Source organism: Nannospalax galili, unplaced genomic scaffold (assembly GCF_000622305.1).
Source record: "Nannospalax galili isolate Female #2095 unplaced genomic scaffold, S.galili_v1.0 scaffold686, whole genome shotgun sequence".
Lineage (NCBI taxonomy): Eukaryota > Metazoa > Chordata > Mammalia > Rodentia > Spalacidae > Nannospalax > Nannospalax galili.
The window spans coordinates 383,785-409,635 of NW_008355472.1; the positions used below are offsets into that span (position 1 = coordinate 383,785).

The 25,851-nt window shown below is 40.1% G+C and overlaps 2 protein-coding genes across 4 annotated transcripts in view; one reads left to right on the top strand and one right to left on the bottom strand.

Moving 5' to 3' along the window:
- Ppme1 (protein phosphatase methylesterase 1) overlaps window positions 1-9,531 on the bottom strand; it is a 74,543-nt gene extending 65,012 nt beyond the window's left edge. The window contains exon 1 of the mRNA XM_008852707.3: window positions 8,944-9,531. Within this exon, the coding sequence (XP_008850929.1) occupies window positions 8,944-9,389 (446 nt within the window). The 5' untranslated portion in view covers window positions 9,390-9,531. The remainder of the gene's footprint in view (window positions 1-8,943) is intronic.
- A 54-nt stretch (window positions 9,532-9,585) lies between these two features.
- The window catches only part of C2cd3 (C2 domain containing 3 centriole elongation regulator), a 137,572-nt gene continuing 121,306 nt past the window's right edge, over window positions 9,586-25,851 (top strand). For 2 of the 3 annotated variants that reach the window (XM_008852708.3, XM_029555886.1), the window contains exons 1-5: window positions 9,586-9,731; window positions 13,013-13,282; window positions 17,647-17,804; window positions 21,936-22,159; window positions 22,996-23,183. In XM_008852708.3, the coding sequence (XP_008850930.1) occupies window positions 9,677-9,731; window positions 13,013-13,282; window positions 17,647-17,804; window positions 21,936-22,159; window positions 22,996-23,183 (895 nt within the window). In that variant the 5' untranslated portion in view covers window positions 9,586-9,676. The remainder of the gene's footprint in view (window positions 9,732-13,012; window positions 13,283-17,646; window positions 17,805-21,935; window positions 22,160-22,995; window positions 23,184-25,851) is intronic. The other variant, XM_029555885.1, reaches the window with a different exon arrangement.

Sequence of the window (25,851 nt, forward strand, 5' to 3'; positions counted from 1 at the left end):
TCTTGCAGAAGACCTGGGTTTGAATCCCAGCACCCACATGGCAACTAACAACTGTCCGTAACTCCAGTTCCAGGGGGTCTGACTGTCTCTTCTGTCCTCCGTGGGCACTGCACGATACAGGTGCACTTACCTACATGTAGGCAATACATGCATACACAAAAAAAAAAAATAAAAAAAAACTGAAAAAAAAAAAAAAACCCAAAAGCTAATGACTCAGTTTTGGAGTCACTAAGAATAGGTTTGCAGTCAATAAGCAACCTTTGGTCAAAAGATCTCAGGTGAATGTTAAGGTATTTAAACATGGCAGTAAGAGGATGGGAAAGGGACTCACCTTCTTTACCTGTGAGACAAAGAAAAGACTAGAGAATTTGTAGTAGGAAAATCAGGCTCCTACATTTGTAACTTTATGGCTTGGGGTAGGTGTTATTTACAATCCAATCCATATAGACAGGTATAAGTTGTGAATATCTTTTATTCTCTTCCTGACAGCCCTAAGGAATAAAACAGAATTGGTGCAAACAAGTCATAGTAATCACATTCCCAATGCCAATGGTTTGGAAAAATAAAGATGACCCAGGTAGAGTTGCAGCAGTCGTACCAACCAGACAATAACAAGCAAGAAAAGGAGCCACCATTCTAAGGACAGCAAAAGATACACAAAGTGTAACTGAATCAACTCTGGAACATCCTACCAATAATAAACATTCATACCAGGAGTGTTGGCACACACCTGTAATCCTAATATTCAGGAGGCTGAGGCAGAAAGATTGCAAGGTCAAGGCTAGCCTAGGCCATATAGTTAAGATCCTGTCTCTGAAACAAAAACAATGACAAACTTAAGGTTATTTTGTAAGAATTAGACAAGAGGAGCCAGGAAAATCCTAAAATCCTATTTTTACCATCTATTAAAATATATGAACAAATCTCCTCTAATTAAGAAGACAAATAGTAGGCCGTGCATGGTGGCACATGCCTTTAATCCCAGCACCTGGGAGGCAGAGGCAGGTGGATCTCTGTGAGTTCAAGGATAGCCTGATCTATATAGCAAGTTCTAGGCCAGCTGGGGCTATAGGGAGACCATGTCTCAAAAAATACCAAAAACAACAACAACAACAAGAAACCCATAGTGACACAAATAAATAAGTCAACAGCAAAGGAGTAATACCCCATTTTTAAAAACCCAAATTTATATAGAGATGTGTCACATAAAAAAGATGTCATTTTAGCTGGGTGTGGTGGTGCATGCCTTTAATCCCAGCGCTTGGGAAGCAGAGGTGAGTGGATCTCTGTGAGTTCGAGGCCAGCCTGGTCTACAAAGTGAGTCCTAGGTCATCTGGGGCTACAGGGAGACCCTGTCTCAAAAACACACACGAAAAAAAAAGAAAAGCAAAGAAAAAAGTGAAGCAACCCAAGCATCTATCAACTGATGAAAAGGGAAAAAAAAAAAAAAAAAGTGGAATATAGCCACACAATAGAATAAACTGAGTTATAAAAAGAAATGGGTAATGATATATGCTATAACATGGATGAATCTTGAAGTCATCATACCAAGCGAAAGAAACTGTCACAAAAGACCGCAAACTGTATGATTAATATAAAAAGTTCAGAATGGGCAGATTCATAGAGACAAAGTAGATTAGTCATTGCCAGGGATTGGGAGAAGAAAGAGTGACAACTATTGGGTAGTTTCTCTATTAATGTCGAAAGCTGTACAACCTGGTAGATGGAATAAAAGCCAATAAAGGGCTGGAGAGTTGGCTCAGCAGTTGGAAGCACTGACTGTTCTTGCAGAGGACCAGGGTTTGATTCCCAGCGCCCACATAGCAGCTAACAACTGTCCTAACTCCAGTTCCCAGGGATCCAACACCCTCTTCTGACCTCCGAGGGCATTGCATGACACAGGTGCACCTACATACATGCAGGCAATACACTCATACGCATGAAATAAAAATAATAAATAAAGCTGGGCGTGGTGGCACATACCTTTAATCCCAGCACTCAGGAGGCAGAGGCAGGTGGATCTCTCTGCGTTCAAGGCCAGCCTGGTCTACATAGTGAGTTCTAGGACAGCTGGGGCTACAGGGAGACCCTGTCTCAAAAAGACCAAAAAATAAATAAATAATTAATTAAAAAAAAACAAACAATGAAATTTATTCACTCATTCATTCATTGTGGTGATGGGGATCAAACCTAGGTCCTCCAACATGCTAAATAGACGTTCTATCAGTGACCTCTATCACTAGCTCTAACTGCACACATTAAATTATGAATTCTATAGTATTTGAATATAATTTATTTGACTACAACTTAATTTAAAAAGAAACAAACTAGAAACAACTGGATTTGATTTTTTTAATAACTCAATCTGTGATCTTAAGCAAATCATTTCATACTGCTCTTTTTTCTGTCTGCCTGAGTCATTCAGCTCATATCAGCTGGAGTCTCAGCTATTAAAAGACAAGAACAAGCTGGGATGGAGGCTCAAACCTTTAATCCTAGCACTCAGGAGACAGAGGCAGGTGGATCTCTGTGAGATCAAGGTCAGCCTGATCTACACACTGAGTTCCAGGACATCTGGAGCTACAGGGAGACCCTGTCTAAGAACATCAACAAAAAAAAGGACACAGAGCCTAACTAGAGACCAGAAGATGGTGACCAGCCTAGGCAATATAGTGAGAGCCCCATCTCAAACAAAACAGCTAACACTGTAAGAAATGGAAAAGCTTCTATTCCATAAAATAAAAGCCTTTCTCACTGTTCTTAATGTATAATAATCTACCAGCTATCATTCCTTAAGAGCTTATGTGTCAGGAACTTATGTGTTTTTCATGTATCATCCCTGTTAGAAGTATTATTTTAGTGATAAGTAAACAGACTATAAGAAGGAAAGGATGTGGTGACACATGCCTTTAATTCTAGCACTGGAGAGGCTGAGGCAGGTAGATCTCTGTGAATTCCAAGCCAGCCTGATCTGTATAGTGAGGTCCAAGTCAGCCAGGGTTACATAATGAGACCCTGTCTTAAGCAAACAAACAAACAAACCAGAAGGCAAATGGCTTCATCAATGTAAATATACAAGCTGGGCTTCAAACTCTGAACATCAAACTCTTTGATATAAGAAGGTCCGTGAACTAAAAATCTGAAGTCCTGGGTTTGAATGCTGTTTCTGCTAACAATTCTGCAGGATGAGGCAAGTAGATGAACACTGACTAAAAGAAAATATTAACTGAGCATATAAACCTGTAATCCCAAAACTTTGGAATCTGAGGCAGGAGAATTGGAGGTTTACAAAATCCTGCCTCAAAAATAAAAGAAAATCACCCACCCTGCCCTAGTTTAACTCATAAAATACAAAAAAGCATTGACATATATACCAGTTAAATCATTATAGAAATATACGAGATAGTTATTTTTTAAGTACTGGGGCTGGAGAGATGGCGTGGCAGTTAACATCTTGCAGTAGATGAGAGTTAGGATCCTAGAACCCATGTCAGGTGGCTCATAACTGCTTGTAACTCCAACTCCAGGGGATCCAATGCCGTTCTGCCTCAGCAAGCACCCACACTCATGTGCACAAAGTGACACACACAGACATACACACATAGACTAATTTTTAAAAGAATATTATAAGCTATAAACACACGGAATAATGAATGGCTCCACCATCCTGTGGTCTCTCCAATGGTACTCAGGCAGTAGTTCTTAAAAGATCCTCCTTGAAAACATATGAGGTGGATAAAGCAAGAACCCCAAATCCAATTTAATGAGAGCAGCTCCAAAAATTTTAATAAATTCAAAACAACTACATTTTTGTCTTTTATTGTTGTCTAATAAGGAATTATGACACCAGGATTGCAGGTCTTACTCAGGAGCAGTATTGGTATTCTTGAAAAGGAAACTGATTCTTCAGAGTGAACCTCAACTGAATTCTAGTAGTTCTACACGAAAGTTGGGTGACTTTGTCTGAGACAAAATTTCCTCACCCATAAAAATGTAGGAGATTATCTACTTTGCACAGTTGTAGATAGATTAAATCAAAAAATAAAATAAATGCCTGGCACAAAATTGTGGCTGCAAAGGGGGGCAGCCACAGGGCCTGAATGGATTACACAGAACCGAAAAAAGATCATGGGACTTGTACAGTTTTATTTCTTCTTTACTCTTACTTCTTTATCCACACACAAGTGCCAAAAGCACAGGCAACTCTGTTGTTATATTCATACTCATTGGAGCTATAGGTGAATGTTTACAGAACAGTGGGTAATAAAATGGCTAGAATATAGCAATTTAGCAAAATATAATGACCAAAATACCACTATAATTACATCTTGAGAGATAAAGGTGTCTCCTGAGAAACTAGGGGAGTACCTGACATTCCAGAGAAAACTCCTCAGCAGGCATTCCTGCATAAACTTTCTCAGGAGACAAGGTTCAAGGTTCAGCTAAACTTACCAAGCATATTTTTTAAAGCCATAGGAACACTACTTCACAGTCCTTTCACAAAATATTTTTTAAAAAATAATGATTATAACTATATTAACCATTAACACTTTGTAATTTCTAAGTCCAATTTTTAAAACAAAATTATGGAAACTCAAGAAAAATCATAAACTCTGAATGCACAAATACACATAAATGAAGGCAAGAGAGCAGGGTGTGGTGACAAACACTTGTAATCCCAGCACTAGGAAGTTGAAGAAAAAGGATCACCATGAATTCCAGGCCAGCTTGAGCTACACAGTAAAAACAGTTGGGTATGGTAGTCCATGCCTATAATCCCAGCACTCAGAAGGGACAGCCAGGAGGATCCTCCAAGTTTGAGACCAGTCTTGTTGTCTACAGCAAGTTCCAGGTCAACCAGGGCTGCACAGTGAGACCCTGTCTCAAATAAAACAAAATCTTAGAGTATCTGCAAAGAAATAATATGTATAACTCAATTAAGTATTACAAGGGTAAACCATGAATCAAAATATCAACAGGCCACAGAGTCCAGAGACACACTTCTAGTCCTAAGAACCCTACCAATTAGCTCCTAAGTGTGCCTTAGAATCAGGAGTACTTGAGTCATGGCTTCCACACTTATTAAGACAAAATATTTCTTCTGCCTTTTAAACCTACCTCACAGAGCCAAGAATTCTACAGGTCTTTAGGTTCCTCAACCACAAGATGCAGTGGCAAATAGGATAATTTCTAAGTTCTCTTTCGGCTTTATGATTCCAGGGGGAGAGAATCTACATTACTACTTAGCATGCGATTAGAAGCCTGAATACATACCAGTAAGGACACAGGAAAGAAAATTTCGGAAAATAAGCTGCTTGAAGACCACATAAAATTCATCAACATCTGCTCTTCTCTTCAGAATACTAAAACAGAGAAGCATTTTCTGTAGGGTGTGAGGGCACACACCTGTAATCTCAGCACTCAGGTGGCAGGGGCAGTGGGATCAATTCTAGGACAGCCAGGACTACAAACAAAACATTGTCTCAAATCAAAATAAACAAAACAAAGTATCTTTCTAATGCATTTTCTTTTCCGGGATAAGCAACTGACCTAAATAAACAATAAAACAAAAATAAAACCAAAGCATCTAGCTGGACGTGGAGGTGAACACCCTTACACCCTTAATCCCAGCACTAAGGAGGTAGAAGCAGGTAGATCTCTGAGTTCAAGGCCAGTTTGGTTTACATAGTGAGCTCCAGAGCAATCAGGGCTACACAGTGAGACCATGTCTTAAACAAACAAAAGAAAAACACCAAAGCGTCCATTTACAAAGGATAGAGCAGCAACGACTATAAAAATCTTTCAATGAGCAGGTTTTGGGGGGCTGGAGAGAAACCATATGATCTTGGCAGGAAAGACAATTTAAGAAATTTAACAATTTCTTTCTTGAAATACTATGTTGTGGGGCTCAAGAGATGGTTCGGCGGTTAAGAACACTGCTTGTTCTTGCAGAAGACCCAGGTTCGACTCCCAGCACCCATATGGCAGCTAACGACTGTCCGTAACTCCAGTCCCAGGGGATCCGACAGCCTCTTCTGAACTCCTCAGTCACTGCACGACACGGGTTCACTTACCTACATGCAGGCAATACATGCATACACATAAAATAAAAATAATAAAAGTTTTTAAAAGTTTTTTTTAAAAAAGAAATACTAAGTTGTATAATATACACCAAATTGTGTGTCAAATGAAAGGAACTGCTGTTTTATGTTTAATGATGGTTTTTCATTTTTATTTTTTGAGACAATGTCTCACTATGTAGCCCTGGCTGACCTAGAACTCACTATGCAAACCTTATAGGCTGGTCCAAAACTCTTAGCAATCCATCTGATTCTACTTCCTGAGTGCTGAGTTTAAAGGCATGAGCCACCACACCCAGCTTAGTGGTGGTTTTAAAATAAGAGCAGGCTAAAGATAACTGTGGATTTGAAATATTCAAATCAACAGTATTTAGCAAAACACTTTCAACTACTGGAATCTACCCACTTGTGGGGCTAGAGAGATGGCTCAGCAGTTAAGAGCACTGGCTGGTCTTGCAGAGGACCCAAGTTCAGTTCATAGCACCCACATGGCGGAAAACAATTGTCTGCAACTCCAGTTCCAGGGGATGCAACATCCTCTTTTGGCCTCAGTTGGCACTGCACTCACAGGTGTACTTGTATACATGCAGGCAAAACACTCATATACATAAAATAAAAATAAATTCAGTGAGCAGAATTTTCCTTCACAATTTTTGGTATTGTTCCCCCAGTTCTTCACTTTCAGAAAACTTATTCTGATAAAGTGAGAATTTGAGGTTAAACTTACATGAAACATAGAGAATTATGTTAAAAACTAGCACTTAAATATATTTGTACAGAAGAGTACTGGTACACTGAAAGATCAAATTGTAGTTTAGAAAGGGCAGTCATAAACCAGGTGTGGAAGTGCATGCCTTGTAATCCCAACACCTAGGCAGGCAAGGTAGAAGGATCATGAGCTCAAGCCTAGCCTTTGCTATACAGTGAGACCATAAATAATACACTCATACAAAGGCAGCAACTAAGATATATATATAATAGCTTTATACTCCAGGTTATTTTTTCCCAAATGTTATGGTTCAGCTTCCAAAGTCTCTTTGTTCCTGTTACAGTTCAACCTGTCTTTTCAAGACCAATCTTTATTTTTCCTTATAATAAGCCTCTTCTTCCTCTTTCTATTTTGCATCCCTCAATCTATCTTATAGCAAAGCATTTTCATTTTTTACTACACATCCTAGGTTTCCACTTGGATTGTTAGTTTCCTTCTCCGATTTTTCCAACCATTCTTGCCACTCCTCAACCCTCCTAGTTTTTAGTGTTTTGTTGTCTTTTTGAGACAGGTATAGCCCCAGCTGGCCTAGTACTCAGTACATAGACCAGGCTAGACTTGATCTCACAGAGATCCACCTGCCTCCACCTCCCAAGTGCTGGAATTGAAGGTGAGCACCACCATGCCCAGCAACTCAGTTTTAATGTACAAGATTCTCTTTTTGTTCTTGTGTGTGTGTGTGTGTGTGTGTGTGTGTGTGTGTGTGTATTCTTTTCATTCTTATGACCAACCTGCACAGTACTCCTTTTCCTATCTTCGTCTCATCATCAGATTTTGGACATACTTCCTCAGAACTGAAGATCTCTTTTGTAGTCCTTTCCCCAGAAATATCTACCAACTCATCTCTAGAATCCCAAATACAGCACACAACGCTTTCTCTTTACACTTAGTAATCCTCCAAATCTTGTCTGATACAAGTACCCCCTGAGACCCAATGCCTTCTCAGTTCTCTGTTTTCCAGCAACTATCTCCAAGACGTTTAACTCTTCATGCTTTCCTAGAACCTGGCCCAAGCCACTCTGGGACTGAAATCCCACAGTGTCTCTCTTTTTAACACACATGTCAAGAAGAGAGTGTAGCTCCATGGTATTTGTGTAGCATGAAGCCCAGGTTTCGTTCCCAACACCACAGAAAATAAACAAATATACGAATGAATTTTTTAAAATGCCACGGCATCCCTTTCCCCAGCAAACTGTTTCCCCCATTTTCTTGCAAGTGGCTCCTCACAACGCTTCACTAACGCTGGATCTTGGACTAGTGCATAAGCTTCTTTCAGTCCTACTTGCTTAGCAAAAAGTAAAGACCCCAAATCTTCTTTTAGCTTCCCAGATTTTACCTCTCCAGTGCTTCCGTTTAACAAATCCTATTTCTAGTTCATTCTCAGTCTTCAGACAAAAACTGTCAGGGCTCTGAACTCGGCTCTCTCCCACATCACACCCCACCTATGCCCCTAGCTTCTCATCACGTTCACTTTCACAGTCTCTCTACCGTTCCTTCCGCCGATTCTCCAAGCTTTCTTGGTTCCCCCTAAGAGACCTAATCTCTTTTACACACCCTTCCAACCCAACACTTACACTTCTGGGAACTTTCTCTAGAACCTTCTGCTCCTTAATTCTATTCCCTTCCCAAATGTGTTCTACACCCCTCACATTTTCTTACAGCCAGTTCTCCCAGTCTTCCTATTCCTGGCCAGCTTTCCCTTAGTCGGTCCCTATGTCCCCCAACTTTTCTCTCAGCCATTCCCTATTTCCCTCAACTCACCCAGGCAGATTTCCCCTGTCACTGTTTTACTCTCCTCTAAGCTTATCATTTCTGCAATCTGATCTTTCAGTACATCTTAAATTATACTCTCATCTTCCCCAATCTTTTCCTCATCAGTCTCTTTTCAACATTGCTATCCGTCCTCCAATTTCTATTGACTCACTGCCCTCCTTCGTCCCCGAATCCATCTTCGATTCCATCTAAACACCTCCAGGCCGACGCCAGCATTGCCTCCTATTTTCAGCCTCCCTTCCAGTGGCACTCAGAATGCCCCGGCACCATTCTCCAAAGGCCAGGGCCTGGCCTCCTGGGAGAGGGGTATGACTCACGTACCCCATTCGCATCTTGGCTCCGCTCTGACTGCCCCCGCTGCCGGGTAGAGGAGGGCGAGAGGGCAGGCGGCCGAGGTGCATGCTCTTCTCGAGGGCCGACATCAAGGGGAGGCCGTACGCCGTCAAAGAGTGGCCAAAGCTCCGTCCGTGCTCCGTCCGTGCAGTACGACCGGTCACGGTTACCTCCTCCACCGACGCCCAGTCGCCTTTGGACAGCACCCAGCAGCTACCGGCAGCACCGCCTACCGCCCCCTGGCTCAGCAAATCCCGCCCCCTTGCCTTCCGCGCTTCCACCGGAAGTGCGCCACAGCCTTCGCACAAAGGAAACTGGGTAACGGAGTTTGCCGACCCCTTCAGACTCCCATCCGAGAACTCCACAACCCTCGCCTGAAGCAGGAGTCCTCTAAAAGGCAGTGCGTGCTGGACAATGGAGTCCTCAAATGGCATATCCCTCTGCGCTTGCGCAGCTGCAGGCGCCCCGGCTGGACCTAGCAAAGGTAGTGTAGCAAAGCATCCTGGGTGTTGTAGTCCACTGGTGGAAAGGCGTCTTGGCGCCTTCCCTTGGCAGGGCTTTCTGGGAACTGTTGGAGGAAGAACGCCTCCTTCCTGCTTCCCAGGCTTCCCAGCGGCACCCGTTGCCGGGGAACGCAGGCGCCATGGGAAGGGATGGCGGGAGCATACTGGTTAGGTGCTGGCCCCTGGCCTGAGTTGGTGACGAAGAGCTCGAGCTCGTTATGAAACAGCGAAAAGGCCAAGGGCCTGGGGGCGGCCGTGGGCACAAGAAGACAGGTAACTATTTGTCAAAGTTGGAGGAAAGCGTAATTGCGAAGGAATTCTAAGGAGACCTCCACCTGCTCCGGTTAAGCAAGAAAAGAAAACAAAAAAGGACCAAATAGACAATAACCAGGAAACCAAAAGGTTAAAAGAGAGGGTTCTTCAAAGAGTGGAAACTAAATAGTGCCTGCAGAGTGATAACTAAGGCAGAGTGAGGGTTAAAAGGTGCGGATAAGTGAATTTAAAAAATAGAGGTTTGGGGTTTTATTTTTCCCGCTCCCTTGGGTTTTTTTTTTTTTTTTTTAAGCAAAGATAAATATATGCTTGATAGTCTGTTTTGGAGTAGGAGTTAAGGGGCGGAGAAGCTCCTGAAGAACTTGTTGATGACTGTGTAGCACCCAAGGGAAAACAAGCTAACCGGAAGAGTAAGGACTGTAGCTACGGTGAAAACAGTTACTGTAGGAACTCAGGGCAGATCATGAAACTGGAAATTAAGTTATGTGGCTGTCTCCAGCATGTCACATTGGGTGACCCTGACTTTTGACATAATTATTTAAGTGAGGACAGAACTATTGGGGCCAGTGGTAGTACAGTTAGGCCATTGCATTAGGAACTGAAGCTGCAGTCTAGGAAACAATCTTGTCCAAGCTGTCTAAAACTCACCAAGGCAGTTTTGAGGCAATGCCTTTCCTTGCAGGACAGATGAAAGATATATGGTTGTCCAGTACTGGTGTAATCCTTGTGTAAAACCACTCAAACATTAGTTGCTAAGAAGAAAGTCAAAACAGAAGTGTAATAGTATAAAATATCTTTGCTGTAGCAAGTGCATATACAGTACAATCATATATATGTATATACATATATGTGTGTACATATATATGTTGGTTATATGTATATGTATTTATGTATACATATATATGCTGGTTAGTTTTTGTCAACTTCACACAAACTGGAGACACCTGGAAAGACAAAAACCTCAATTGAGGAATTCCTCCATCAGACTGGCCTGTGTGCCTGTGTGTGGGGCATTTTCTTGATTGCTGGTTGATGTAGGAGGGCCCAGCCCATTGTGGACAGTGCCATCCTTGGACAGGTGGTCCTGGACTGTAAGAATCATAACTGAGTGAGCAAGGGAAGCATGACAGTAAGCATCATTCCTGCCTGTTCTTTGCTTTGGGTTCCTTCCCCTGCTGCTGCCTGCCTTTCTGCCCTGACTTACCTCAGTGATGAACTGTTACCTGGAAGTACAAGATGAAATAAACCCTTTCCCCTCATGTTGTTTTTTGGTCACAGCAACAGAAAGCAAACTAATATATGTGCGTATATGTGCATAGAGTTTTATATTTCAACTAATTATCCATGAGTTTTATAGGTGAATTTTTCCCCACTACTGTACAGGGTAGAAATTGTTATTTGCTTTAGTTGAACTATTTGTATAGAATCCTGAGAAGATTCCAGATTCCATTATATTTTCTTACGATGCATGACTACTACTCAGAGGAATAGAAGGATGTATATACCAATGGATTTATTTGCTTGTTGAGACAGGGTCTCTATGGACTCCAAGCTGGACTTGAACTTGAGATCCCTGTACCATAGCCTCTCAAATATATGATTTTTTTTAAAGTCTTCTCTAAGTCTTACAAAGAAAGTACAGACTGAAACAAAAATGAGAAATGTGATTGTTTCATTTACCTGATTTATCAGATCTCTGAAATCTCCCAAGATTCAAAGTCAATAAATGCTATGAATCCAGCACTAAAACATAGTGGCAAAATCTAAAGATTTCGTCTCTGTTCTTTTCGACTGCATGATCTTGGTAGGAAAGACAGTTGATGGTAGTCTTTGTTGAGATACTGAGCTGTGTAATATATACACTAAATGGCATGTCAAGTGAGAGGAGTTGCTGTTTTATGTTTGGTGATGTTTTTTATTTCTTGAAACTGTGTCTCACTATGTAACCCTGGCTTACCCAGAACTCACTGTGTACACCTTACTATGTAGGCTGTTCTTAAACTCTTAGCAATCCACCTGACTCTTATCACCTGAGTGCTAGGATTAAAAGCATGGGCTACTATGCCCAGCTTAGTGGTAGTTTTAAAATAAGAGCAAGTTCAAGATAACTGTGGATTTGAAATAGTCAAATTAACAATATTTAGCAAAAAACTTCCAACTACCGAGATTTTATATAAATCTGCCCACTTGTGGTGCTGGAAAGATGGCTCAGCAGTTAAGAGCACTGGCTGCTCTTGCAGAGGACCTGGGTTAGGTTCCTAACACCTGCATGGCAGCCAACAACTGCCTGTAACTCCAGTTCCAGGGGCTTTGATTGCCCTTTTCTGGCCTCTAGGGATATTACATGCACAGGTGCACTTATATACATGCAGGTGAAACATTCATACACATAAAATAAAAATGAATTTTTAAAAAATTTTAAATGTACCCATATGTATAATTACATCTGTGTTTTCCAATAGTATGTTTGTTTGTTTGTTTGTTTTATTGAGACAGGGTCTCCCTATAGCCCCAGCTGACCTGGAACTCGCTATGTAAACCAGGCTGACCTCAGACTCACAAAGATCCACCTGCCTCTGCCTCCCAAGTGCTGGGATTAAAGGCGCGTGCCATCATGCCTGGCTATAGTCCCCCCCCCCTTTTTTTTTGGTCTTTTTAAGATGGTTTCCCTGGCCTGGAACTCACTATGTAGACCAGGCTGGCCTTGAACTCACAGAGATCCACCTGCCTCTGCTTCCCAAGTTCTGGGACTAAAGGTGTGCGCCACCATGCCCAGCTATAGTCCCTTTTTTAAAATAAATATTTTATTTTTCATGAATATGAGTGTATACCCTGCATGTATGTAAGTGCACCTGTGTCATGCAGTGCCCACAGAGGTCAGAAGAGGTTGTTGGATCCCCTGCAACTGGAGTTTAGGACAGTTGTTAGCCACCATGTAGGTGCTGGGAACTGAACCCAGGTCTTCTGCAAGAGCTCTTAACCACTGAGCCATCTCTCCAGCCCCCCAAATAGTATCTTTCAATTAAAGAAAAGTTTATATTTGGTCTGTTCCTTACTTAGAATAACCTGAATCCAACCTAAATATTCATTAATTATGAGACTTACATAAATGACCAGGTAGTTTATTCTCTAACCTGTTTTGCTAGTTACTTCTCATGTAGTAGAACAGGTAGGAAGGTAGGATTAGCCTTTTCTGTGTAGAGACTAAAGTGTTTTATTTTTCATTTAAAAAGAAAATTATGGTCTCAATTTTAATTTAGTATTGTAATATTCCCTCATAGGTTTGAGTGACATTTCACCATCTACAAGCCTACCACCTCTGGTAGAAGGCCAGCTACGCTGCTTTCTCAAACTTACCATTAATAAAGTCGTATGGAAGATTGCAAAGCCTTCCACTTCTGTGCTTGTCCGAGTGAGGTGGTGGGGAGAAACATCAGATGGAACCCTCTTTTATCCCAGGGATGCACTGCAGACTGAACCAAAAGCTGTGAGAACAACTACCCGGTATGCCATTCGTTGCGGTCCAAAGCAGTTTACCTCTTACCTAACAGGTATGTTTTTGTTTTATGGTTTTAAGTACAGACCTGATATGAAACATGCTTATGTGATCAGCATTTGGTAGTATTGTGTACCTAGGATCTGTGGACATTATTGAAGCATTAAAAAGGCTTTGTAGGAGTCATCATTTATTGAGCGTATACTGTGTATGTGCTAGCAGTTGACCCATTTTAGTCCTTATAATAACCCTTAAGGTAGGATTTTTATATTTTTGAGACTTACTTAAATCGATAATGAAATTTAGATGAAATAAATCCTTGTAGACATGTCCAGCCTTCTGAAATTGTAACACAGTATTGTTTTCTACAAAGTTCATGCTTAAGAACCATGCAGTGGAGTCATAAAACAAGAACTGTATGCTGTCCCCCTCCCCAATCTCTTTGTTTGAAAAAAATTTATAGGCTGGAGAGATGACTCAGCAGTTCAGAGCACTGACTGCTCTTGGAGAGGACCTAGGTTTAGTTCCCAGCAGCCATGTGGCAACTAATATCCAAACTCTTTATTTCCTGGGGATCTGATGCCCTCTTCTGACCTCCATGGGCATTGCATGACAAAGGTTCATTTACATATATGCAGACAATATGCTCATACACCTAGAATATAAATAATGAATAAATAAAATATATATTTTTTTAATTTACAGTTTTGGCTAGGCTACATTCATAGCTACCCTGGGGTACATGAAGCTGCATGCAGCCTGCAGGCTGGAGATTGGACACATCTGCTGAGGTCACATCATTGATAAATGATGCAGCTAGGGTCTGATACCAAAACCCATGCCCCTTAATCCCAGCAACTTTGAAGCCTCAGGAAGAATTGCTTAAGCCCAGGAATTCAAGGCCTGTCTGGATAATGTGGAGATACTCTATCTCAACAAACAACAACAGAAAGAAAGAAAACAACTCATGGTCTTCACTGTACCTTTTTTTTTTTTAATTTATTTTTATTTTAGGTGTATGAGTGTTTTGTCTGAATATATGTAAGTGCACCATCTGTGTACAGTGCCCACAGAGGCCAGAAGAGGGCACCAGATGCCCTGAAGCTGGAGTTAACAGAGGGTTGTTAGCCACCATATGGGTACTTAGAACCAAACCTGGGCCTTCTGCTAGACTATAGTCTCCACTCTGGGGTTTACATTTTGTTTGAAAAAGAGAATATAGACATAAAATCTTACTAATAGTGCAAGGTAGTATGTACTAAATGCCAGGTGAGTATTTTAGTGAATTAGTATGATAGGTTTTCAGAAAAGGAAAGCATCCCTCTCTAGGGGGTCAGAAGGCACCGTGTTTTTGTTTTTTTCAAGGAAAGTTTTCTAAATGTACTGTGTTGTTTATGAAATAAATCCTGTTCTAGTCAATGAAAATTGATCAGCCATCATGTAAAAATTGTTTAGCAATGACTATTTGGAAGGTCAAAGTGAATCCAAGAGAAAGGTTTTTTTTCAAGACAAGCTCTCTCAGGTTTTTTTTTTTTAAGACAAGATCTCTCATTAGATAGAAATCAAAATGGTATTTATTTGTAACTATACAAATAGGTTTGGTTACAGTGGCAGACTTGTTAAAGGAAACTCACAGAACTCTTAGAACTTGAACCTGAAACTGAAGTTCTCAAGTGATATTTTTATATAATTTAACAAATGGAGGAGGGCTAGAAGGTCAGTAAGAGAAAAGGTATCTTTTAATAATCAACAGGTCATATATTTATTTGTGCATCCCGTGAGATAATCATACTTTCTCTGAACATTTAAATTGGTCTTATGAACTACAGGATTTTGGGAAACTGCCTTCACATTCCTGACCCTGTTTATTCATCTATAAAATGAGATCAAATAGCTGCCCTTTGGCCTGACTGTCTTACTGTTTTCATAAAGAAGCAACATGGTTGAGTTGAAAGAATACAGGCTTTGAAGTCTAGACAGTCAAGTTTGAACTCTGGGTTCAGAACTGATTTCTGTGTGATACTAGCAGTTTCTTAGCATCTTTGAGCCTCAGTTTCCTGTTCTGGGAGAAATAGTATAGTGTCACTAATATATCTGCTATGCTGTACTACCTCAAAAGATAGACAGCTCAGGACTAGAGAGATGACTCAGCAGTTAAGAGCTAACAACTGTAATTCCAGTTCCAAAGGATCTGATGTCCTCTTCTAGCCTCCATGAGCATTTCACACACATGGTGCACTTACCTCCATGCAGGCAAAACACTCATACACATAAAATTTAAAAAATAATAATTAAAAAAAATAGAGGGCTCAGTACACCTTATATTTTCTTTTTATATGTTTTCTCTGGCCATGAAAGTAGAACAAGGAAAGATTAGAGTAAACTGACAGTGTGATCCTTCAGTGATCCTCACCATTTAATCTTGGCTTTGTTTTATCAGATAGGATTCAGTTGGAAAATGAGTGACAATGGGAATAGGAATAAAGCTGGAGAGTACCACGGTAAAATTCCAAGTCAAAAATGAAGGGTAGCCAAGACAGTGGTCCATGCCTTTAATCCCAGCACTAGGGAGGCAGAGAGATTGAGGCCAGCCAGGTCTACATGGTGAGTTCCAGGCCACCTGAGGCTATAGGGAGACTATCTCAAAAAACAAAATAAAAACCCCCAGAAACAAAGGTTAAAAAAATCAGAAATCTAATATGAATTTAAGCATTTTTATCTCTTTTAAGCAGTATATTGTAAAGCCACATGGTTTATAGTAAGGTGTAGAACTGGATAGAAGTTTTACCTCATTGTGGTGACTTTAAAGCTTTTTGAACTTCAGAATGTTACGTGAATTGTCTGATCTTGTTTTATCCCCAACCTATAGTCAGAAACACCTATATCATAGACTTGTAAAGAGAAGGCCAGTGAGATGGCTCAGTGGGTAAAGATACATGCCCCCAAGCCTGAATACCTGAGTTTGATCCCCTGGATCCACATGGTAGGAGGAGAGAACCAACTCCTGCAAGTTGTCCTGTGACCTCCACATGCATGCATTGGTACACATATGTGTACATATGCACAAAAATGAATAAATAATGTACTTTTTTTTATAAAAGAGAATAGTGAGGCATGGAAGAACCTAGCTGTTAGTAACTAGCCAACAAGTGCTGGTCTGTTTCTGTTATTCCACATGAGTATACATCATTTACACCTTAAAGGGCACTTTTGCGTCAGTTAGTTCACATAATTTTTAGATAACCACCAAGAACGGGACATTCAGGAACTACTGTGTGGGAAGACACTGTCCTGTGTGATCTATATGCAGTATCCTCAGTTCCCCCACACAGATGTTAAGATGCCTGTTTTATAGATGGTTGTGAGTTAGACAGAAACAGCCCATGAATATTAGAGCCAAGACAAACCCTCAGATCTCATTGTACATCCTACATACTTCTCATTTAAGTATTGAACGCATAATAATAATGAACCATTTTCTCAACTTTGATTAAAAAATACTCAGAATTTGCAGGGTCTTGAGATCATCTTAGATCCCATTGACATAGCCTCTTCTCTTCCTGTGAATTATGCACATGAAGGAATTAGGGGTACGTTTCAGAGTAAAGTTCAAGTGTTCATTCCATTCATCTTCTTAGTTCTAAGTGTTTTCAGTACCTCCGTGTTTTCAGTAGCTCCAGATAGAGCTCAGAACCAAGCAGTTGGACACCCGTAGGAGGGAAAGAGCAAGCCTTGTAGCCGTGCAAGAGCAGCTCATTCTACCTCAAATCTAGAAATTGTAAGAGTGGAAGAACTAGATTTGTTGCTTTTGAATTTTAGAGCCAAAACCCAAGTTCTCCGCAAATACATTTGCCAGAACTCTTAAAGGTACTTTTCCCTCCATCCCTCCCTCCCTCCCTCTCTCTCTCCTTCCTAGTGTCTGTGTGTATAGGCCAGAGGACAACCTCAAATGTAGTTCCTCAGGTGCTGTCAACTTTATTTTTCTGAGACAGGGTTTCTTACTGATGTGGAGCTTGCCAAGTAAGCTAGACTGACTGGTCAGTGGACTCAGGGATCCACTTCCTCAGTGCTGGAATTACATGCTCACACCGTCATGCCTGACATTTTTACATGGACTGAGGATTGAACTCAGATCCTTGAACTTGCAAGAAAAGCACTTTACCTACTGAATCATCTGCTCCCAGCCCCAAATACTTGATAAGCTAAATATTCGGTGTAATTTTTTGCCCTTAATTATAAGGTACCTGTCTGTCATTCTTCTCTAAAACCTTATTATTCTTTGGCTCACTCCCCCTCCTTCTTATGGTATGGTAAGTGATTTATTTGGAATTTAAATGAGTTTTTCATTATATACTCTTCTGCTTTCAAAAACTGAAATAGTGAACAGTATCCGACTGTGTTATCATTGTTTCTGGTTAGATATGTCTGTGCTGGTGTTGGAAGTAATCACCAAACTTGATCATCTTCCAGTTGGTAGAGTTCTGATCAATGGACTCGCTCAGCTTTCTCCAACCCATCAAATCAATGGATTTTTTACCATTGTTTCACCAACATCTAAGAAGCTTGGAGAACTTCAGGTAAAAATGTTCTAATTCTTTGATGCTGTAGTATTTTTCTTATTTCTGTTACCAAATACTTAATAAGAAACACCTTTAGGAAGGAAGAGTTTCCTTTGGCTCATGATTTGAGGGCACAGTCCATGGTGGGAAAGGCATGGCAGCAGGAGCATGAGGCTGCTTGCTCACATCTGGACAGATCAGGAAGCAGAGCTAGTACAGGAACCTATTAGCCTGTATGCATTACCAGCCACTCTCCCATGAGTCCCACCCCCAACCCCTGATGTCATTAATCTACTTTCTGTCCTTATATATTTGCCTGTTCTTGACATTTCAAATTAACAGAATAATATGTGATCTTTTAAAAGTGTCATCTTTCACTTAGCATAAAGTTTTAGCATTTATCCGTATTTAGCCTGCCTTTTTTTTTTTTTTTTTTTTTGTGGGTGAAACATTCAATTGTGTGGATAGACTTCATTTTTGCTTATCTGTTTTTCAGTTCACTGGCATTTGGGTATACTAATATAAATATTACTGCTATGAACATTCATGGCTAAGTTCTTTTGTGAACATAACATTTTCAGTTCCCTTGGGCATAGAGTAGGAGTAGAATTCCTAGGTGATATGGCAATTCTGTTTAACTTTTGGAGGAACTGTTCATGTTTTACAAAGTGGCTCTACTATTTTCTTTATCATATTTAAATTTAACTTATATGATAAGATTTGCATTTTAAAATTTAAAGTCATTGAATTTTGTTAATTTGTTTTTAATAGATGGTTGTGACAGAAGCAGAAATCAAATTCTGAGCATTTAAGAAGTTTGGAAATAAGTAACTGGGGCTACAAGGAGACCCTGTCTCAGAAAGACCTAAAAAAAAAAAAAAAGTTTGGAAAGAAGTATGAGAAGTATCAGTTACAGTGAAGTAGAAGTCTGCACCCACACACGTGAATGCAGGCAGGCACACACAGAGATTCTCGAAAATGTCATTATGAAAGCCATCACTTTGTACAATGAATATATACTAACTTAAAAAGAAATATTCCACTTTCCTCTTGCCTCTGCTATAAAGCAAACTACAGAACCCACAGATATTAAAGGGATGCTACAAATAATTCTGCATATAGAAATTTAACAGCTTAAATGAAATGGGCCAATTCTTCTAAAACCATGAACTACCAAAACTCCCTGAAGAAGTAGATAACCTAAATAGACCTCAGTTTGTAAAAATTGAACTTGTAGTTTCAGACCTGCCAAAAAAGAAATCGCTATACCCAGATCTCTTCATTAAAAACTTTAATAGCCCCAGATGTAATGATAGAGAGCATTTATCACTGCCTCAGATTGAGATGTGCTAGGAACTTTGCAACTGGAATACATACCCTGGCCACGCTGTTGGTCTGCTCCAACTAATATTTACCACATGAAAATCATGAGAATGGCAACTCAGCATTGCTACTAGATATTCTGATTTTTCAAGAGAAGCCAGAGATACAAATTTTTATAAATGCAATTTTAAGATATTGGTAAATAACTTTTAAAATTCTGTGTTGAGCAGCATCATTCTGAAAATCAGACAGTAGATGTCACCGATATAAGTAGGAAATTGTTGGCAGCTTGGTACCAAAGAGACCCTGAGTCATTATTCAGAGGCAGATGAACATCCTTAGCACTGATCTGTTATGGATGGGGGAAGCATGTGGTATATTTATGGTATATGTGGATGGTGTGGGCTTCAAAAGAGAATGATATATTTAAATGATAGGGTGATGGTCTGGAGATAGTTTTCTTATCCTGACAAGTGAAAATTGTTTCCATTGGAGAAGACTTTGGGGAAATGTGGACATTTTAAGAAAGAAATGTCCAGTTTAAAAAGTAAAATAGTTTGTATAACAAAATCTGGTTGGGAATGTAGCATGTACTTAGCATGTATGAGGACCCAGATTCAGTCCTCAGCTAGAGAAAAACAGGCAAACAGACAGAGACAGACACTGACTCATTAATGACACTGGCAGAGAAGTGAGCACAGTAAGAGCCATAATTCGGGAGGGGCATGACTGACGTATACAGGAATAAAAGGAGGTGAATACAAGACTAAATTAGGCACATGGTGAGGAACAGAAGGCTTAGAAGGAGAGGCCTAAAGGTTAAGGATTGATGGGATAATACTATTCTATGCCTCCAAAGTTAGATGGTCTTCCCTTTACCTGTAAGATTTTACCTCAACTCCACTCAGCTTCATCTGGCTTATTCATACTTAGGACTCTCAACTTAGACATCTGTGTTCCACTCAAAGAAGCATTCCCTGCACTCCTTCCTCACCTCTTCCTCAAGCTCAACTCTTTCCCTATGTTCCCATGTCACCTGGTACACATTCTTATCTGAGTATTGTTATCTGAGTAGTGACCATTTCATATTTAGATTATTTAAGTTCGCCTATAACATACCATGAACCCTAGGACAGAGTCCATGTTTTCAGCACCTCTGCCTCAGGCCCAGAGCTGGGGTCAGTAGATGTTAACAGAGGAGTTAGGCCGGCCCTGAGGTTGATTCTAAAATGACTATAGAAAATTCATGGATTTTTCTGAGCACCTCTTCATTATTCAATAGCATGATAGGCTTATGCGTTGTTATTCAGATCTGTTTAGGGCAAAAATAAAATTCACTGGCCAGTCAACAGATCAGTATTAAGGGCAGGGACACCACCATTGTTCCAGTGCCTTCTGTGCTTCTAGAATACAGTAGTGGTCTTTGGCAAGTGAAGTGTTAAGGGAATATCCTGACATTCATATTAGGCAACCAGGATTGTAGGTGACACCATTACAGTGATTAGTGCACACTTACCTCAACCATCAAAAACTTGGTTTTGCATCTTAGCATTTTATCTTTTATGAAGGTAGGGACTTTTTTGTCTCAAGCAACAAATAAAAACGCAAGCAAAAGATGTTATGTCCTTTTATTCTTCCAAACTTGAGTCATGTTAGACTTACTATGCCTACTATACTAATTAGTCTATAGAAAACTCAATACTATGTTTCACACCTTTAAGAAATTCATAATTTATCAGTAACAAATAAAACATAAATACCCTTGGTTGTTTCGGAGGTAGCGTCTTACTAGGTAGCCTAGACTGATGTGGAAGTTAGAATCCTCCTGCCTTACTTTGAAGTGCTGGGATTACAGGTGTGTGCCACCACACCTGGCCTTTGCTTTTTTTCCTTTTTCCTCAATCTTCGAGTTATAATAATATTGCTTTTTGCCTGAATATTGCCTAATATTGCGTACACCGGTGGTAGGGTTGTGTCCTCACTGAAGCATCTCTGAATGAGGAGCAGAGCACACTCCTGCCTAGAATAAGGCAGTCAGTAAGTAGTGGTTATATTGGTGGATAGACAAAGTAGAAACATGAAGGCAGCAAACATGCATCGTTACCTAGACATAAAGAATTGGTGCTACATGGAGCTGGAGAGATAGCTCAGTGGTTAAGAGCATTGGCTGCTCTTGCAGAGGACTCACGTTCAGTTCCCAGCACCCATATGGTGGCTAACAACCATCTGTAACTCCAAGCCTAGGGGATTTGATGCTCTCTTCTGGCCTTTTTGGACATTACATGCACAGGTGCACTTAACATACATGCTGGCAAAACACTCATACCCATAAAAAATCAAATTAAAATTACTGTTACTGAAGTAAACTGGGCAAACAAAGGCATAAAGCAATGAAATATAAGACACACAGAGGACAGAGCTGGAGAGATGACTTGGCAGTTAAGAGCACTAACTGCTCTTGCAGAGGACCTGGGTTCAATTCCTAGCACCTATAACTACCCATAATTCTAGTTCCAGGGGATCCAATGCCCTCCTCTGACCTCCACAGGCATTGCATGACATGAGTATACTTAACACACATGTAGGCAATACATTCATGCACAAATATAAAAGAATAATAATTTTTTTAAAATATTCTGCAGCTGGGCATGGTGGCACAGGCCTTAGAGGCAGGCAGATAACTGAGTTCAAGGCCAGCCTGGTCTACATAGCAAGTTCCAGGCCAGCTGGGGCTACAGGGAGACACTGTCTCAAAAAAGACCAAAAAAAAAAAAAATTAATTAATGGAGGCTAAAGAAATTTTGTTCTATTCCATGTGTCTTTCAGGTCTCACTTGCCTTGGAGCCTCTGTCAGAAACTTATGACAGCTACAATCCTCTTCCTACCACCGACGTGACAGAAAATATGCTTTTATCTGAGCAAGGATTGAGAGAGAACACTGAATCCAGCAATACCCAGTTTCTGATTGCATCGAAGTCTTTTGGAGAACCTACTGCCAAAACTGATATCAAAGAATTAGCAGCCAACAGCAACAGCTCAACAACACCAAGGTAGTAACCACATCTGCAAGTCTCTGTGTTTGCTAACTCTCATTGTTCTCAAGATTTTTGTCTTTCATTTTGGATGATTGGAAAACTAAACACAGAGAAATGCAGTCACTCATTCAGCGGATAACTGTTAAGCGCCCACTGGCTCCTGGTTGGATACCAGGTGCTAGGCACAGAAATAAGAAACAATTCCTGTGGCTAAAGATGTATCTCAGTGGTAAAATGCATGCTTAGCATGCACAAAACCAAAACCAGCCAACAACAGTAGCAAAGCCCCACAATTCTTGTTTCCAAGGACTACTCACAATCTAGGAGAGAATCTCTCTCTCTCTCTCTCTCTCTCTCTCTCTCTCTCTCTCTCACCCACCTCACACACACACACACACACACACACACACACACACAACTGAAAAATTTACAAGCACATGTCCCTGGGGAGAAAGGATGAGTAGGTATTATTTTTTTGAAATAGAATGGACTAAGAAAAGCATAATTTTGTCTTAATTATCAGGCATTTGCTTTGTATAGGGTTCTCTGCCAACACACACTCTTTGTGGATGTCCTGATTTATTTCAATTAAGGTACAACCCATAATTGTAGTAAAGATCTGTTATTTCTTTAACTTAGGAGATTAAAAGTAAACTTACAAAGTTGCATTGTAAATAGGCTACCTCTTTCAAAGTCCAAATTACGTTGCCTTCGCCAGTCTTCCTAGCTCTGACAAAGTGGGATATTGCCATGATGGGGTTTATAAGCTGCTGACATTGTTTTTTTTAAATGGGAAAGGATCACTTGTACTTTTCAGAGAATTCAGATACAGTAAAGGATTCTTTCCTTAGGCTACAACATCATCTTAATTCAGGACAAAGTTTGGAGTCTGTGTCTCTGAAAAGCAAAGCGCCACAGAAGCAGATGTCCCTTCTCGACAGTTCCAAATTTGAGCCTCAAATTAGGACAGTAGCCAAGAGTCACAGTGACTCATGCATTCCTTCTTCAAACAACCCCCCTACAAAGGACCTTCTTTCAGGTATGTGTGTATCTGTGACCTGAGACTAAGCTATCTTTATTAGGATTGCTCTGTTAGCCAGCCTACAAAGGAAACCAAGACTTCTCTTTGAACTAAACAGCCAAATAAAAATGAGAAGACTTGCTATAGTCCAGATCCTTCATTTAAAGGCAGCTCTACTAACCTACCAAGTAACTACTTTTTAAAAAATTCTTTTAATTAACACATAGTAGTGGTATGTATTTATCCACAATCTGGTATATAATGTCACAGTGTGACATTCAGTGCATGTATACAGTGGATAGTGATCAGTTAGGTGACAGCATCTATACCTCAGACATTAATCATTGGTGTTAGGAACGTTTAAAATGTCCTTTATGTAGTCTGTGAAATGGCTCAGCAGGTGACAGCACCTGCTGCTAAGCCTGCCCATTAGAAGGTGCTCCTTTTTTTCAACTGTGCCTCTGTACGCACTAGCTATTCCCTCTATCCTCCCACACATGCTTCCCAGGTTTTGGTAAGCTCTATCATATTTGTGGCTTTGGGATCAATTTTTAAGTTTCCACAAATAAATGAAAGGATAGGATATTTGTCTTTCTGTCTAACGTTGGTACCTGACTTTATGCCCCTAAATAGAATGTCTCTAGTTCCACTTATGCTCACCGAATAAATAGCAAATTAAATTCTTATAATTGCAAGTTTGGGAAAGGAACCATTTAAAAGGAACCTGGACATGAGGGTAAATCTTTTATTACAGAAATATATTAATCCTTACCTGTCTCCAAATAATTTAAGCAGATAGGATGGTACAAAATTCATTTCACATTCTAAAAGCTGTTATTCTTCATGGGAACATTCAGTGCTGCAAGGGACCTTAGCTTCTTATCTTCAGCTGGAAATTAAATTGTATTGTAGCCAAACAGAAGTAGAAGGGAGAGAGTTTGTATATTAATGACTTTTCTTGTTGCTGTGATCAAAATACCTGACAAGAAGCAACTTGAGGAAGGAAAGTATACTTTGGCATACAGTTTAGGAAGGGATAGCATCCATCATGGCAGGGAAGGCATGGCTGTAAGAGTCTGACGCACCTGGTCACTTTGGGTCCGAAGTCAGGAAGCAGAGAGGACAGGAAGTAGAGCCAAGGCTGTACAATGTAAAGGCCTGCCCCTAGTGATGCACTTTGTCCAGCAAGGCTCCAGCTCTAGTTCTACAGCCTTCCAAAACAGTGCTACCAGCTGGTGACCAAGTATTCAAACATATGAGGAAGCTTAGGGGAGACATTTCACATTCAAACCACAAAACAAAAGCAAATGGAAGCAGCATTCTGTTACCTCAGGTTTGGGAATGATAGAATAAAGGCAGTTAACTTGCACATTCTGTAATAGTCAACCATATTATTCCTGTGACATCAAAACCATGACAGGAATTTATGTACACCCTTCCAATAAAACTTCCAAAATAGACTTTCTAGACCAGTCATAGAAATACCTTGCTAATAACTACTTGGGTACATAATTTACATTATTAAGGACATTTGGTTTTATTGTTTTTTACAAAGTTGGGGAATCAAATCCAGGACTTTCTCTATATATTGTACTACTGAGCAATATCCCCAACTGAATATTTTTTTTGTTCTGTTATTTAATTTTTAATAACTACATGATTAGAAGAAGCATTTCATTACAGCTACATGCATTGTTTTTAAATCTAGTATAGGGTAAAAGGAACAAAAATGTGATTAAACAGAGGTGTAGCTTTGGCTCAGTTGATGGAGTGTTTGCTCAGAATGTACAAAGCCCTGGTTGGATCACAAGGACTGCATAAACCAGGCATATGGGTGCAAGCCTGTAATCCCAACACTTAGGAAAATGGAGGCAGGAGGATCAAAAGTTCAAGATCATCTTCAGCTACCCAGCCAGAGCAAGTGCGAATGAAGAAAGAGAAAAACGTGACTGATAATGGAAAGCAGAAAAGAAGAGATAAAAGAATGTCGCCTTGGGTTTTGTTTCTTAATCCATTTACCTAGTCTGTGTCTTTTGACTGGGGAGTTCAGTCTGTTAATATTTAAAATTATTAATGAAAGATGAGTATTGAATGAAAGATGACTATTGAAAGTTATTAATGAAAGATGAGTATTGAATCCTGTCATTTTTATTTCTGTTTACATTCTTGATATAGCTCTATTTTTCCAGTTTTACCTTCATTGAATTTCTTCCCGCAACCCCTTGGGTATACTCATTCCTTTCTTCAGCACTTTGTATTGCTTCCAGAACACTCTGAAGGGCCGGTTTCGTGGACATGAATTCCTTCAGCCTATTTATGTCATGGAAGATTTTTCTTTCCCCTTCAACTATAATAGACATTTTGGCTGGGTATAGTAATCTGGGTTGGCATCTGTGGTCATTTAAAACTGGGAATGCTTTGGTCCAGGCTCTTCTGGCTTTCATAGTTTGCACTGAAAAGTCAGCTGTAATCCTAATGGGTTTTCCTTTATATGTGACTTCTTGTTTCTCTTTTGCAGCTTTCACTATTGTCTCTTTGTTTTATATGTTTAGTGTTTTTACTATGATGTGCCGTGGAAAGTTTTCTGGTCCTCTCTGGTGTTCTATATGCTTCTTGTATTTGTGTGGGCATGTCTTTCCACGATTCTGTTGAAGATCTGGTCCATGCCATTATTTTGGGATTCTTC